Consider the following 12,615-nt stretch of genomic DNA (forward strand, 5'->3'; position numbering starts at 1 on the left):
AAATAAAATGCTGCCTTAAATAGTATATAAATAGATAGAAGGTGTGGAGGCAGGGACAAAACAGAGATTAAAGGTAAAACTGTGATGTCTAAGTTAATGGGGTGCAGGTATCTTGGTCGTAAAAATGATTGTGTCACCACTTGACCGCAAGGAATAATCACAGATAAGATAAACTGTGAAACAAGAAACATTCATACAAGTTTAATTTAATACAAAACCAACACCAGGCCAGCTGTACACAGAAATGACTTTTAATCCGTCTTTACTCCTGCAGTTTCAAACTCATTTAACATAAATAAAGCAAACTCAAGTGCAAATATTCGAACAATCCTCCTCAAGTATACAGAAAATATTTTAATTAGTTAATGTCAATCTGAGGCATGAAACGTCATCAAACTTAACTTTCTTACGATAGAAAAAGAGCTTTTGTTAAGCACATTCATTTAAAAAGACTTTCAAAATTGTGTGATACAGAACTTAAGTAAGGAACAGGGTGTGTAGTAATCCATACACGGTAAAGATAATTGTGTGTGTGATCACCAATCACAAGATCGCTGTCAGTTGACAGGCTACTCTCACATCTAAGAGGAAATGAAAACAAGTTAGCAAATGACACGTCATCTTATTTTTTGAAAACTGGAACGAAGTGCAGATCCACAAAATAAATACAAAACTGACAATAAATTACAATGCAATCATGACGAAGATTGAGCCTTGTGCAACATAAACATGTAGGTAATAAATAGGCTCTGTATCTAGACAGAGGAAGTGACCTGTTATGTTTATTTTAGCTGGATGTCCTGTTATATGTTCATTATCTAATTTTACAGTGTGTCCTTTTTCATCAAAATACTTGATCAAAGTCTTCATTTAAAGAATTTCCTAAATAATAAAATAAAATGTAATTCACTGCTCTATTTATTACAGAAATAACATAATAAAAACATGCATGGACACAGTTATCACACTCATTTCCATCGGGTATAAGTCCTTATCTATACAGGAAATACCAAAGGAGGAAGTGATTAGACTTGTGTAACCTTCATGTCCATTACAAACTGTAAAACTTCAACTCGTCCAGCTGATCTGTGTGTTAGTACTGGATAACGCTGTACCCTGCGTCCTGCACTGTTGAGTAGATTGTATCACCTGAAATCAAAGCAAGGATGAAAGCAATGTGGTTAAATAAGAAAAGCAGAAGTATGAGCGTACATTTGGTTTATAATAATGCCACAACTGAAAGTACCTTAGGTGACAATTATTAAAGTTAAAGCAAAAAGTAAAAAGGTAAAAAGTTACATAATGTTGCTTTAATATACAGTAAAATGTTCCATGATTTATAGAAGATTGCTCAACACTTACAATGAGTGTCACTTGACAGAAATGAAAGAGGTTTCAGTTGTCTTAATGGTAATCAGATGCTATCCTCCAGCTGCTTCAGTGACTGCCCCATCACATGACACAACAAAATAATATGGTGTCCCATAACAAAACTGTTCAAGGTGCACAAAATGAAAATAAAGTGTCTAACAACACTGCACTACCGTAAATCAGGCTCAAGGTCTGTGATAGAGGACACCATTCAGTAACAGTCCTGGCGCGACTTTCTATTTTTATTGGGCAGCACACCAATATGGCCGTCACCTCAGCACAAAATGAGTACATAAAAGGTGAAAATCACAACAAGTCTGGTCATATTGACAGCTGCAGCAATGTGAAGGAAGAGTTAGCTTTGTGATGTAGCTAATACACTATTTTTAGTGTTAAGGAAGTCTCAAGTTACTTTGTATCACTCTCGTCATCTTATGTCCAAAGGCGCTACCAGCATAAACAGGAAATGAAAGTTCCCTGTAGAAGCTCTAAACTAAGTTGCATCCTGCCGTGACCAACCACATACTGCTCAAACCACAAGCCTCTTTAGCTTCCTCATAAAGCAAGCAACACACCGCTCACAGTAAGTAAATAACACATACCTCTACTGTTGTTTGTTGGATCAGGTAATGGCCCCCTCCTGCAATATCACAAAAACATGTTAACAGTTAGTTTGTGTTCTTATAATGTAGCGGAGAACTGAATGAGATATAAAATGGAAGGACAGATGGATAAACAGAGTCGTTCTCTTGTTTACCTGGTTACTGGTGGAGGCAGTCGAGAGGGTGGAGGTCCAGTTGGAGACCTCTGACCACTGTAGAAGTTCTCATACACGACAACAGCTGACAGAGAGGAAGACAGTCAGACAGAGATAAAGCAGTGCATGCCTTCTCCTGTGTGTGTACTTTGCACCCAAGCACTGGTTAACTGTTAATGAATATTCCTGAATTTATACCTGGTGGTTTGTCACCGGTCCGTCTGAGGTTTATGAAGTGCTCAATATCTTCCTGGACATCACACTGCTCCAGTGACTTTCTCACTTCCTCATACAGCTGTGAACACACACACACACACACACACACACATAAAGAGAGACATTAATAACAAGGTTGGAGTCTAATGAAGCCACGTCTTTAAAGATAGATTAAGTATACTCATTTGATCCATTGTTAATGTAAAAATCTTGATTATAGCAGCTGTGAAGTTACTGTACCTCATCACTGTTCACACACTGCTGGGAAAGCTGGTTGAGGTGAGTCCAGACTGTGTTTCTCAGATAGTTAATGCGCTCCATCGCCTGTTTCTCAAACATCTGTGAGGGGAAACATTACAGAAACATTCAGCTCATGTACACAGTATACATACTGTAAGTTATTTTGTAATCTTTCAGAGTCTTACCTCACAGGCTTTGATATGTTCCTTCAGCCAGTCATCATGAACCTTTCCCAGTGTGGTCACATTCTGCTGATACAACCTGTCTGCCAGTCAAACACATACATCAGTATTAACTGTACAAATATGGCAATAATACCCAAACACACTGTACTAAACACTACAGTCTCTCAAGTGGTGTATCATAGTATTAGCACTGTAGTCATATTCAAATCAGCCTCACACATCACTTATATCGATCTTCAGTGCTATCTAACAAGACTAAGAGCGACGCTGTTCTTAGGCACAGCAGTGCTTTGAGTTAAATGCATATCTCACCCACCCAAAAACCTTTTGCGAAATGTGACTTACAACCACAAATGTGAATCTTTTGGTGGAAGAGGAAAAGGCAGGGGATCTTCAAAATCATAAGGATTTTTACTGGTGTTTAAGTGTGTTTGAATGCATGAATTAAAGGCAACATGTAGCAGGCTTTTTTGCGAACATACCTGCTTCTTCTGCATTCTGTTTTGCTTGCTGTGCTTTTGCGTAGAGCTGAAAGATGACGAATAAAGAACATATTCTCTTTAACATCGGATCTAACGCATAACAAGCAACAAACACAGAGGTTACTGCTCATCAAATCGTATGAAAAATGTCTCTCTGTTGCGTCTCAGACATAAGTTGGCTGATACACGAAGTAGATGGAGGAAGTCTGAGGCACTGAGATAAAATGGAACATTTTATCGTTATCACATTAATGTTTTAACAGTAGCCATATCTGCATCTGAGTCAAAAGTGAGTCAGCCAGATAGGACTAATCAGACCACACACACACACACACAAGTATTAATGATTTCTTCCGCACAGCAATGCCTACTTGTTTCACATTAAGGGACAAACACAGTCTCAAAACTTTCCCTTAATGGGACACGAGATACAATACAGCTTATCATAATCTACTCAGAAGCATTGTAATTATTTTTATAACCTCGCATGGCCAATCAGCACTACAGTGTGCATTTGGCTTCTAGAAATCTCTTTCTCACACACACTCTAACATGTTGTGGATAAAAGCTTTCTAATCAGCCTTTCACTGGTCCATTAATATGCCGTTTACATCCTGTTTAAGACTGCAATTAACAACTTTTATTACTGATTCATCTCAGGGAGTCTTAAAAATGTCAGAAAATGGTGAGAAATGCCCATTGCAAAGGCTCAATCTGGTGTCTTGAATCTAATTCATCATCATTTAATAGCACTTATCTTCTCTTTATATTATCAGATTGACATACTGTGGGTATAGTTCCAAAGTTTTATGTGATGGCGACCAAAATAGGCTAAAAACAACTGTTGTGCAAGTCCAAACGTCGAGAAAATAAATGTTCCAAGTTTATATTTGATCCTTTGTTGCAACACAAAAACTTTAAATCAGTGAGAAGCTCCACTTTTGTCACTGTACCTTCTCTATGTGCTTGGTGTTGTTGGTGTTGGTGTTTCGGTTCACATTCTGATCTGCTTCTTCTTTATCTCGGCACTTCTGCTCGTATGTCTTCTTTGTCTGGGGACAGCACCACAGTCAGCAGTAAATATCTTGAATGCATGAGAAACAGTTTATCCCCACAAATGTGATTAAAGGTAGCAGCACCAGTGGGACTGGATTAAGAATGTCACAAGGCTCATGGTGTTGTCTACCTCTGGGCTGATTTAATATACTGGTATCCAGTTCTTTTAATCTTTATTCTTCATTGGAACGGTGCATGAGAAGTACTTCTTCTTTTGGCAGTGCTTTTCAAGGTGTTAAATGATGCCACGTGGTTCACTTCCCAGACTGGTCAACACAACTTCCCTCAGCAAAGAGGAAGAACAGAGACAGGGATGACCATTTGCACTGTTTTCAGAACGCAACTGAAACTCTTCAGATATTAATCATAAATAGACTATCTGCCGTTGTCACTTTGTTCACTGCCATTTCTATAAAGATGAAAGTCTGTGCCTGACTGAGTGAGTGAGTGAGTGAGCGAGTGAGTGAGTAACAAAGTTATATTATCAGACATTCAAGCGCTGCTTTTTCAAAGAAAAAATAGGTGTGAACAGTGACATAAACAGGATGCCTCTAAGCTTTTTTCATATTCATGCGTGTCACCATGAGCTATGAGTGTTCACAGAGGGCTATTGTGGTATTCTACTGTGGTATTCTGTGAAATGCTAGCGGGTGTACAAAACAAAACATTATGAAGGAGCGAGAAGTCAGCAAGTGTTACCAGAAAAACGCCAAAGACCAAACATACATACTTTGCTATGCAGCTCCTCAGTGCTCAGATCTAGCCATGGACATACTTTATTGCCGTCACACAATCCCGAGTAAGTTTTTAGGAACAACAAATACATTCTATTGAAACATAGGCTGAATATCCTATGAACAATTGAATCCTATTTACTCAGATATATTATTTATTCAAATGTAGATGTTTCTCTTCTTTCTTCTTCTTACTTTCTCTTCCTGTTTTTGAAGCATTTAAAGAGAAATGGCCAACTGTTTAAAATCCTTGAGACATGTTAATCTGGCAAATGTTTTTTGCTTTAACTTCTCATTATGAAGTAAATGTTGATTAGAAGAATAGAAGACCAGTAGAATAATGACACCGTCGGCATTTAGATTCCCTGGATCCCTATAAACCTCTCTTTCACCAGGCGGGAAACCTCCTGAAAATGAAGGCTGACTGGGAATCTAGCATTAAACTACTTCTACCTGCTTTCATTTCTCCATTCAAGACTTATGTCCTGTGTTATTGGAAGTTTTCCTAAAATGGGAAGCAATTTGGCCGTGGGCAGCAACAATATTAGCGCTTGAAAACGCTGTAGGGGGGAAGTAGTCCGTTTCAAACAAACAAACAAACAGACAAACAGACAAAAGCCTTTGAACTCGGACAACTTGAAATGTAAAACCCTGGTCTGGAAAAATTGGGAGGTGTGGGATGATGACATGCGCTACTTCCCCAGGAGCACACTGACCATTCACGGTCGAGTCATATACTAGGTTTGACCTAGTCTTTCCTTTCCTCTTACCTTAAGCACAACAGCAGTTAAAAAACAAGCTTGGTACTTTCACTTTTAGACCTTTAGTATTAAGGTCTGTTCACCCTACTGGCAAAAGATACAGAAGTATCCGCTGCCGTACCACCAGAGTACAGAGCAGCTTCTTTCCTCAGGCTGTGACACTCCTGAACTCATCCTCAACACTCCACCAAAAAAATGTTATTCTTTTGTGGCATAAATTAACAACAGGGTGCATTTCATTGTGCAACCCTGTGTTGTAGATAACAATAAATAAATCTTGATTTTGGCTTTGGTTTGGTAGATCAATGATCTCTATGAATTATTAATCCTGCGTGTGACTCAATAACACATTGCAAGGAAAAGAAACTGAAAAGTTGTTGAGGGGAAGTCTGAAAGTGCCCTTGTAGTAATTTATTTCAGGCCTTTAATAACTAACTCATATTTTACTTACATCCATTGTCTTCTTGAACTGTGAAGTCTTCTGTTTGTGGAGAGCATCCATCTGTTGCTCTAACTGAAACGAAAAGGTTGTATCTAGTTAGCAACCTAATATGTTCTGCAAAATGGCGCAGTCACCTCAGTTAATCACAGTGCTGATAAAACAGCTAACCTTTTTCCTAATTTCTTTTTGTTTTTCTCTGAATTCTTCCACTTTCTTGGCCTCCTCCCTCATGCTGTGCGCCAGTTGTAAGTGTGATAGGCTCACATGTTCAGTCTCTGCAGGGGTAAAAACATGGTTTACATTCTGAGCTGGACAGAAAATCAAAAACTGAAACAAACAGTATATGTATTTTAAGTGTTATTGAAATTTAAAAAGTTAAGGACTTACGTAATTTGAACATGTCCAAGGATTTTTTTAATGTGCTAAAAAGGCAAAAGAAAAGAAGATTACAGAAGGATTTCATACACGACAAAATCTGTACCAGATGAGTTCACATTGTAAATTAAAAACACACAAGACCCTTTGATATGAACAACACACAAAGATGAAAATAAAGCTGCAATGTGTAGTTTTCTACCACTTGTAGTACTATGGAGCGAGACAAAACATATAAGATGATTATGGTAATGAAATTTAAGACTTTCTTCCATTTTCTTTGCACAACACCTCCAAACAGAAACAACAGAGACAAAGTTTCACGGGTTGCATGACCACTAACATAAGGGGAACTAGACTTGCTGATAGAGTAACAACATGTCAACACTGACAGATCAAATTTGACTGACTTTAACACCATTAAGGAACCGCTAAGTAACGCAATCCCTCATTTCTGCTTTTGAACAGTCACAGAGTGAAAATGATCCCACGTTTGGTGACCTGACTTTAACTGTCCTTTGATCTTTCTGTCTGCATTGGAACTGAGTCATAACGTAGAAGGCACCTCTTCACTTCTGTAAAGACAGACTCTGTAAATAGATCTGGTCAAACACATAATAACAGCATCTCAACACTGAGGTTGCTTACTTCATCTCATTGTGTCCACACACCTTCTTGGACAAACCAAGGAGATCTTTGGCGTACTTCTCTTCAATTGATGCCCTGAAAGAAACAACCAGAAAAAAGTGAGTGCAGCATGCAAACATATGCACAAAGATTTGAATTTCTGCCACTAGAGGTCTCTCTATCAAAATAAAACAATAGGCATTTGCTGGCTGTTGTTTGGGTCGGGTGTGTCGGGTGCAGAGCCAGACCTTCTGGAGGAATATACTGTACACCCAGAGTCACATCTGATCTGGAGCTGTTAACCAATGGGAGGAGAGCTCAGACATTACTAGGGTTAACTTTTGCGATTGAAAAAGTGGATTTTTTTTTTCTTCACTCCTATTTATCAACCTGACTGCAGCAGCGATCTGCGGTGATTGTCAGGTGTTTATATTCTGTAATGTTGGCTGCTAACTGGAGACAGAGGGGATTACTCTGTACTACTAAGTATGTACGACTTCATGAATGAAACGTTGCAGACAGGATAGAGGAGAAATAAAAGAGAGAACTGGAATCTCTGATGAGTGCTAAAGTCAGTCAGAGTTGATCTGAATTTAAACACACAGATACACCCTGTGTGTATCTACACCCTCAATGAGCCAACAAATCTGGCTGTTTTGGGCAAATAAACACACATATATTTAATGAAAGAATAATTCAAATAAACACAAATCATCCTGCGGTCAAACATGCTTTGCTGGTGGCAAATACACCATCAAACAACCACCACTGCTGATAAAAATCTTTCCAAAGTGACTCAGTCGTAAATGTTCATGGATGAGGGGATGTTTTAAAGTTTTATTCACGTTACCTTTCATCTCATAAACTGACCTCCCTATGCCGGAAGTAGTGACAGGTGACTAAATGAAACGCAGGATGTAAGCACACAACTCAACAAATTATATAAAATTTTTTGACATTTTAATGCAGAATTCCTACATTGGTTAAGAAAAAAAATCAACATAGGACACAACTGCAGGGATTAATTTTAGTTTTAATGATGTGGATTTTTAAAAAAAATCATTTTATTGAGTCTGCATAATCCACAGGGCCATTACACAGTAAAAACTCAAACGACAAGGTGCAGTAAAACAAGGGTTTTCTGTGAGACTGCACGTGTTTGCATACTATCTGGTGCAAAGGTTTGAATGCATGTCTGCACAAATAACCAATCTTATATCTTTTTTGCAATTGTTATTGTGATAGGAAGAAATTTATAAGTATTGTGCAAACTCTTGTACCCTGTGGTTTAAAAAAATGCCTTTCTTTTCATTCTTACATGAGTATACATTCAGTTATTCATTATTTACCATGCTTCCTTACTATATTCACAGCTGTGTGTTTTATTCTGCTGTGAGGGCGCCTCTGTTCCCTCACTTAATCATTAAAGTTGAAGTTGTTTGAATAATTGTACTGCAATTTAACCAGATGAAGTTTGTTTTGTTTTACTTGGTGCCAACTGGACTTGGGTGTATGTGTGTGTGTGTGTGTGTGTGTGTGGGAGGGAGGAAGGACAGATTACTTATCAAATGAGGAAGAAGGAAATCAAAATTCAAATATCCAATTTTGTATGACCCCATTATAAAGTCTACCTAGACGATGCTTCACAATACTTTATTTGTTATAAAAGGCTTTGGAGCTACAGCACTGAATGATAGGAAACTCCTCATTCTTTGCTGGTCTACCACAATTCAAATTCAAATGCAAAACAAGCTTTGGCGATCTGACTTTAATACAGTCATTACAGGTCCAGATACAGCAGCTTTTTATACCACAGCATTGACTATTGACTATTGACTACTGACTATTGCTGGCAATTTTTTTTATTTTCAATCTTAAAAAACAAGCATACAAAGTACAATTTACTTGAAATGTGTCGCTCCTTCTCTCAATCTCTACCACAAAAAAAGTCTACACAAAAGTCTACTTTACAATTTCTTGTGCGTCTGAATGTGCACTCCTGAGCACCTTCAGCTTTGCATAAAGATTTGATTTTAATTGCTGTCTTTGAATGCATTATTTCCACATACACTCTAAACGTTTTCATGTCTTAGACTACTATCGCCAATAAACATTCTCACAATAGTGGCTCTGCAAAATCTACAGTTCATGTTCCTCCTTTGTCTTGGTCTCTGGCTTTCATAGACCAGTATATCAATTGGCCAATATTATTATCATGGCCTCTCACATATATATCAGTATCAGGGAATTGTGTTTGTAGAGATTACAATGCAGAAAAAGATGCTTGTGATAATGTTTGTGTAATGTTTGATACACGAATTTGGGGGATTATTGCAAAAACTGTGTTTATGTAGGCCGATATATTGATGTCGGAATTTTTTACTTCCTAATATCGGTACTTTCACAAAATACTAACACAATGAGATCTTTGATAAATAATCATCAGTAATGTGGATATAATGACTAAGTGGGTAAAGACAAGTATTCAAACAAGTACAACAGTCTGGTAAGTTCAGAAAATTACATCACTTTACTTTAATGCAGCCTTTACAACGAGGGAAAGACAACACTAATGCCTTATCACCAACAACGACAACAATAAAATACAAATTTATTTCCCAGCCCTAGTTCTTATCAATTGATTGCACGATAGCAACTATTACAGCTAGTACCAAGACCAGCACAGCCGTTCAGTAATTTAGAGCTAGGATGCAGTCTTGTTAACTTGGGCAAGAGCAGAACAGATACAAATATTTTGCTTCATCACATATATAAATCATGGCCTTACCTGGCTTTCATGAAATCCTCCACTTCCTTGCATGTCCTCCTGCCATCGTTGAGATACAGGATGATAGCATCATAGCCACCAGTGGAGGTCAGGTCAGTGTTCTGGCAGTGAGATGGAAAATATTTCAATCTGTTCATGGGGCTATGGTTAAACGGCTCTTTTATAGACAGATGTTAAATTATACAAATACTATCACTTCAAAACAGATTCAGACAGCTCCTACCCCCACTGCTCGGACCAACACCCATCCCTTTACCGTAAGAAAAAGCAGGCTCTGTCTAAACTTGTTTTACTCTAAAATCACACAGTGAAGTTCCCGAGACAACGCTGCACACAGACATAAATAAACGCTTCAACATTAAGATATTAGCCACAGAGTGTAAATTGATGTTTTCGACTGCACTTCTCCATAATTTAGGTAAGCTGAAGGTAACAGCCTGTAATCAAAGACCTAAACGTGCAGATGTCAAAATCTGTCAGTTATTGAGTTTGTATTTCCGTTAAAGACACGAGGCTACAAGAGTCTATAGGCAGATTTAGGTTTTCATTTAGCCAGTGATGGACTGTAACATGAGTGTTTCCACGTATGCTACTTTAACTACTGTACTTTTAACTCCATTACATTTATCTGACAAATATAGAAACTACACTACTTTGCAGATTAAGATTTTACAATATGACCTTGTTATAAAATATGATGCATTGCTATCAATCAAACATGCAGTTTACACATTAATGCAGGAGTGATAATAACCCAATAATGTAGTATAGTTTAATAGTTATTAGCCTTATTTTTCTTTATTAGTTCTTATTTATATACTTTTCCAATACAAGATTTTTAACTGTGTATTTTTAGTGTTGTATTAGTACATTGACTTACACTTACTTGCTCCACCACTGTATAAAAAATCTGCCAAGAGCTAGAAAGTGGAACTTATTTCATGAGGTCAAACATAGTGTGTTTCTAATTCCCGTCACAATCACATTCAAATAGGAAGAGAAGTCAGAGTGAAACAGAAATGATCGTTAGCTTACTTATTTAGTCAGCAAAACACACACCTGTAACGGCGGGATTTACAAGCCAGTCTGACTTCTGTCGAGCGAAATTACACAGTACAAAAATAATAAGGGATAAAACAAAACTCAGCACACAGCAGGAGACACTCACCCAGAAGAAGTCCTTGAAGCGTAGGTTTTTCATTGCTGCTGACAGGACAGGAGAGCCGTGTTTCAACAGGTCTGTCAGCTGACTGACTGACTGACTGACTGATGGTTTCTCTCCTGTTATAGACTGGGAGCTGCTGGGCGCACCAAGGGGTGAACTGACGCATGCGCAGTGATGATGATGATTGTTGTTTTTTTTCCTGTACTCTAAGCAAAAAAACAATTTACATTTTTGTATAATATAAACATAATATTTATTTGTCCTACTTATTATCATTATTATTATTATTATTATTAGTAGTAGTAGTAGTAGTAGCAGTAGTAGATAGTTGGTTGGTTTGTTGTTGTCATTTTGTTTGGTCTGTATGATGAAAATTACATATGGTAATAATAATAATAATAATAATAATAATAATAATAATAATAATAATTTAAAAAAAGAATGTGCTGCCATCTGGTGATTGATGGTGGTATGTTCATGGTTTACAGGTTGCCAGGTCAGGTGTAAGGAAAGATAAAAAAGCAAGCATAAAAATAATATAAAATATAATGGAATGTACTCAGTGCTGGAAAAGTATGCAAATCAACATTTAATCTACTCACAATATGCACAACTTAATAGACTGCGTCTGTCTCTGGACTTAAACCTTGGTGTATATACGGTGGCTCTGTCTGGTCTGGCTTTCTGTGGTTGTTGTCTTTTTGTTGTTGTTGTTGTTGTTGTTGTTGTTTTTTGTTTTTTGAATATGGTTTATGTGTATTTGGTAGTTGGTTTGTAGTTTTCATTTTGTTTGGTCTGTATGATTAAAGGTAAATAAGATAATAATAAAAAAAGAAGCTGCTGCCATCTGGTGATTGATGGTGGTATGTTCATGGTTTACAGATTGCAATGTCAGGTACATAGGTATAAGTGAAGTTAAAAAGCTTAAGAATAATATAAAATATAATAGAATTTTTCCCTTTTCTAATTAAATGTATTTATTTATTTACTTATTTATATCTGTTTTATTTTACCTATGCATGTCCTCCTACTCATTTCCACAAACTTATTTGGCAGTTTCAGTCCTCAATAAAGCAAACCTGTTATTTTTATTATTGTAGTTAGTTATATCATTTGTTTATTCTCTCTCCCAAAGGCACAAATACACACCTTGCCACTGCTGCACCTACCACCCAAAGTGATAGTCATTTGTTTTCATGAAATCTTGTGCAAGATATTTTCAACACAACCCAACAACAATACGAAGTTTGTTGACTTGACATACATTAGATCACATGAGCACTGTGCAGGTACAGTGACTCTGATAAGCATGTTCATAGTTCATATATTTACCAAGAAAACACCCTCTCTCTACGCACTACCTTCAGGATGTGGCAATAAACCTGGAGGACAAAACATTTTATAACTCTGTTATCA

General features: G+C 37.2%; 1 protein-coding gene across 1 annotated transcript; it reads right to left on the reverse strand.

The window, feature by feature from the left end:
- Positions 1–334: 334 nt before the first annotated feature.
- On the reverse strand, positions 335–11,259 carry pstpip2 (proline-serine-threonine phosphatase interacting protein 2). The gene is made up of 14 exons (XM_073477987.1): positions 11,203–11,259; positions 10,035–10,135; positions 7,268–7,342; positions 6,632–6,666; positions 6,413–6,519; positions 6,254–6,316; positions 4,205–4,303; positions 3,252–3,297; positions 2,770–2,849; positions 2,585–2,683; positions 2,327–2,423; positions 2,129–2,213; positions 1,974–2,011; positions 335–1,149 (listed from the first exon to the last, which is right to left on the reverse strand). Exons 1-14 carry the CDS (start codon positions 11,233–11,235, stop codon positions 1,094–1,096), a joined length of 1,014 nt encoding a protein of 337 aa, XP_073334088.1. The 5' UTR covers positions 11,236–11,259; the 3' UTR covers positions 335–1,093.
- Positions 11,260–12,615: the final 1,356 nt, after the last annotated feature.

This window comes from Pagrus major, chromosome 12, assembly GCF_040436345.1.
Source record: "Pagrus major chromosome 12, Pma_NU_1.0".
In the NCBI taxonomy this organism is placed as follows: domain Eukaryota; kingdom Metazoa; phylum Chordata; class Actinopteri; order Spariformes; family Sparidae; genus Pagrus; species Pagrus major.

What these genes read in the sequence shown, in the direction of transcription:
- pstpip2 (XM_073477987.1), bottom strand. Translation starts at nt 11,235, where the DNA reads ATGAAAAACCTACGCTTCAAGGACTTCTTCTGG. An exon ending in ACACCAAGCACATAGAGAAG is followed by an intron (nt 3,298 to 4,204) that starts GTACAGTGACAA and finishes GTCATCTTTCAG; the next exon opens with CTCTACGCAAAAGCACAGCA. An exon ending in TCCAACAAACAACAGTAGAG is followed by an intron (nt 1,150 to 1,973) that starts GTATGTGTTATT and finishes CTTTGATTTCAG; the next exon opens with GTGATACAATCTACTCAACA.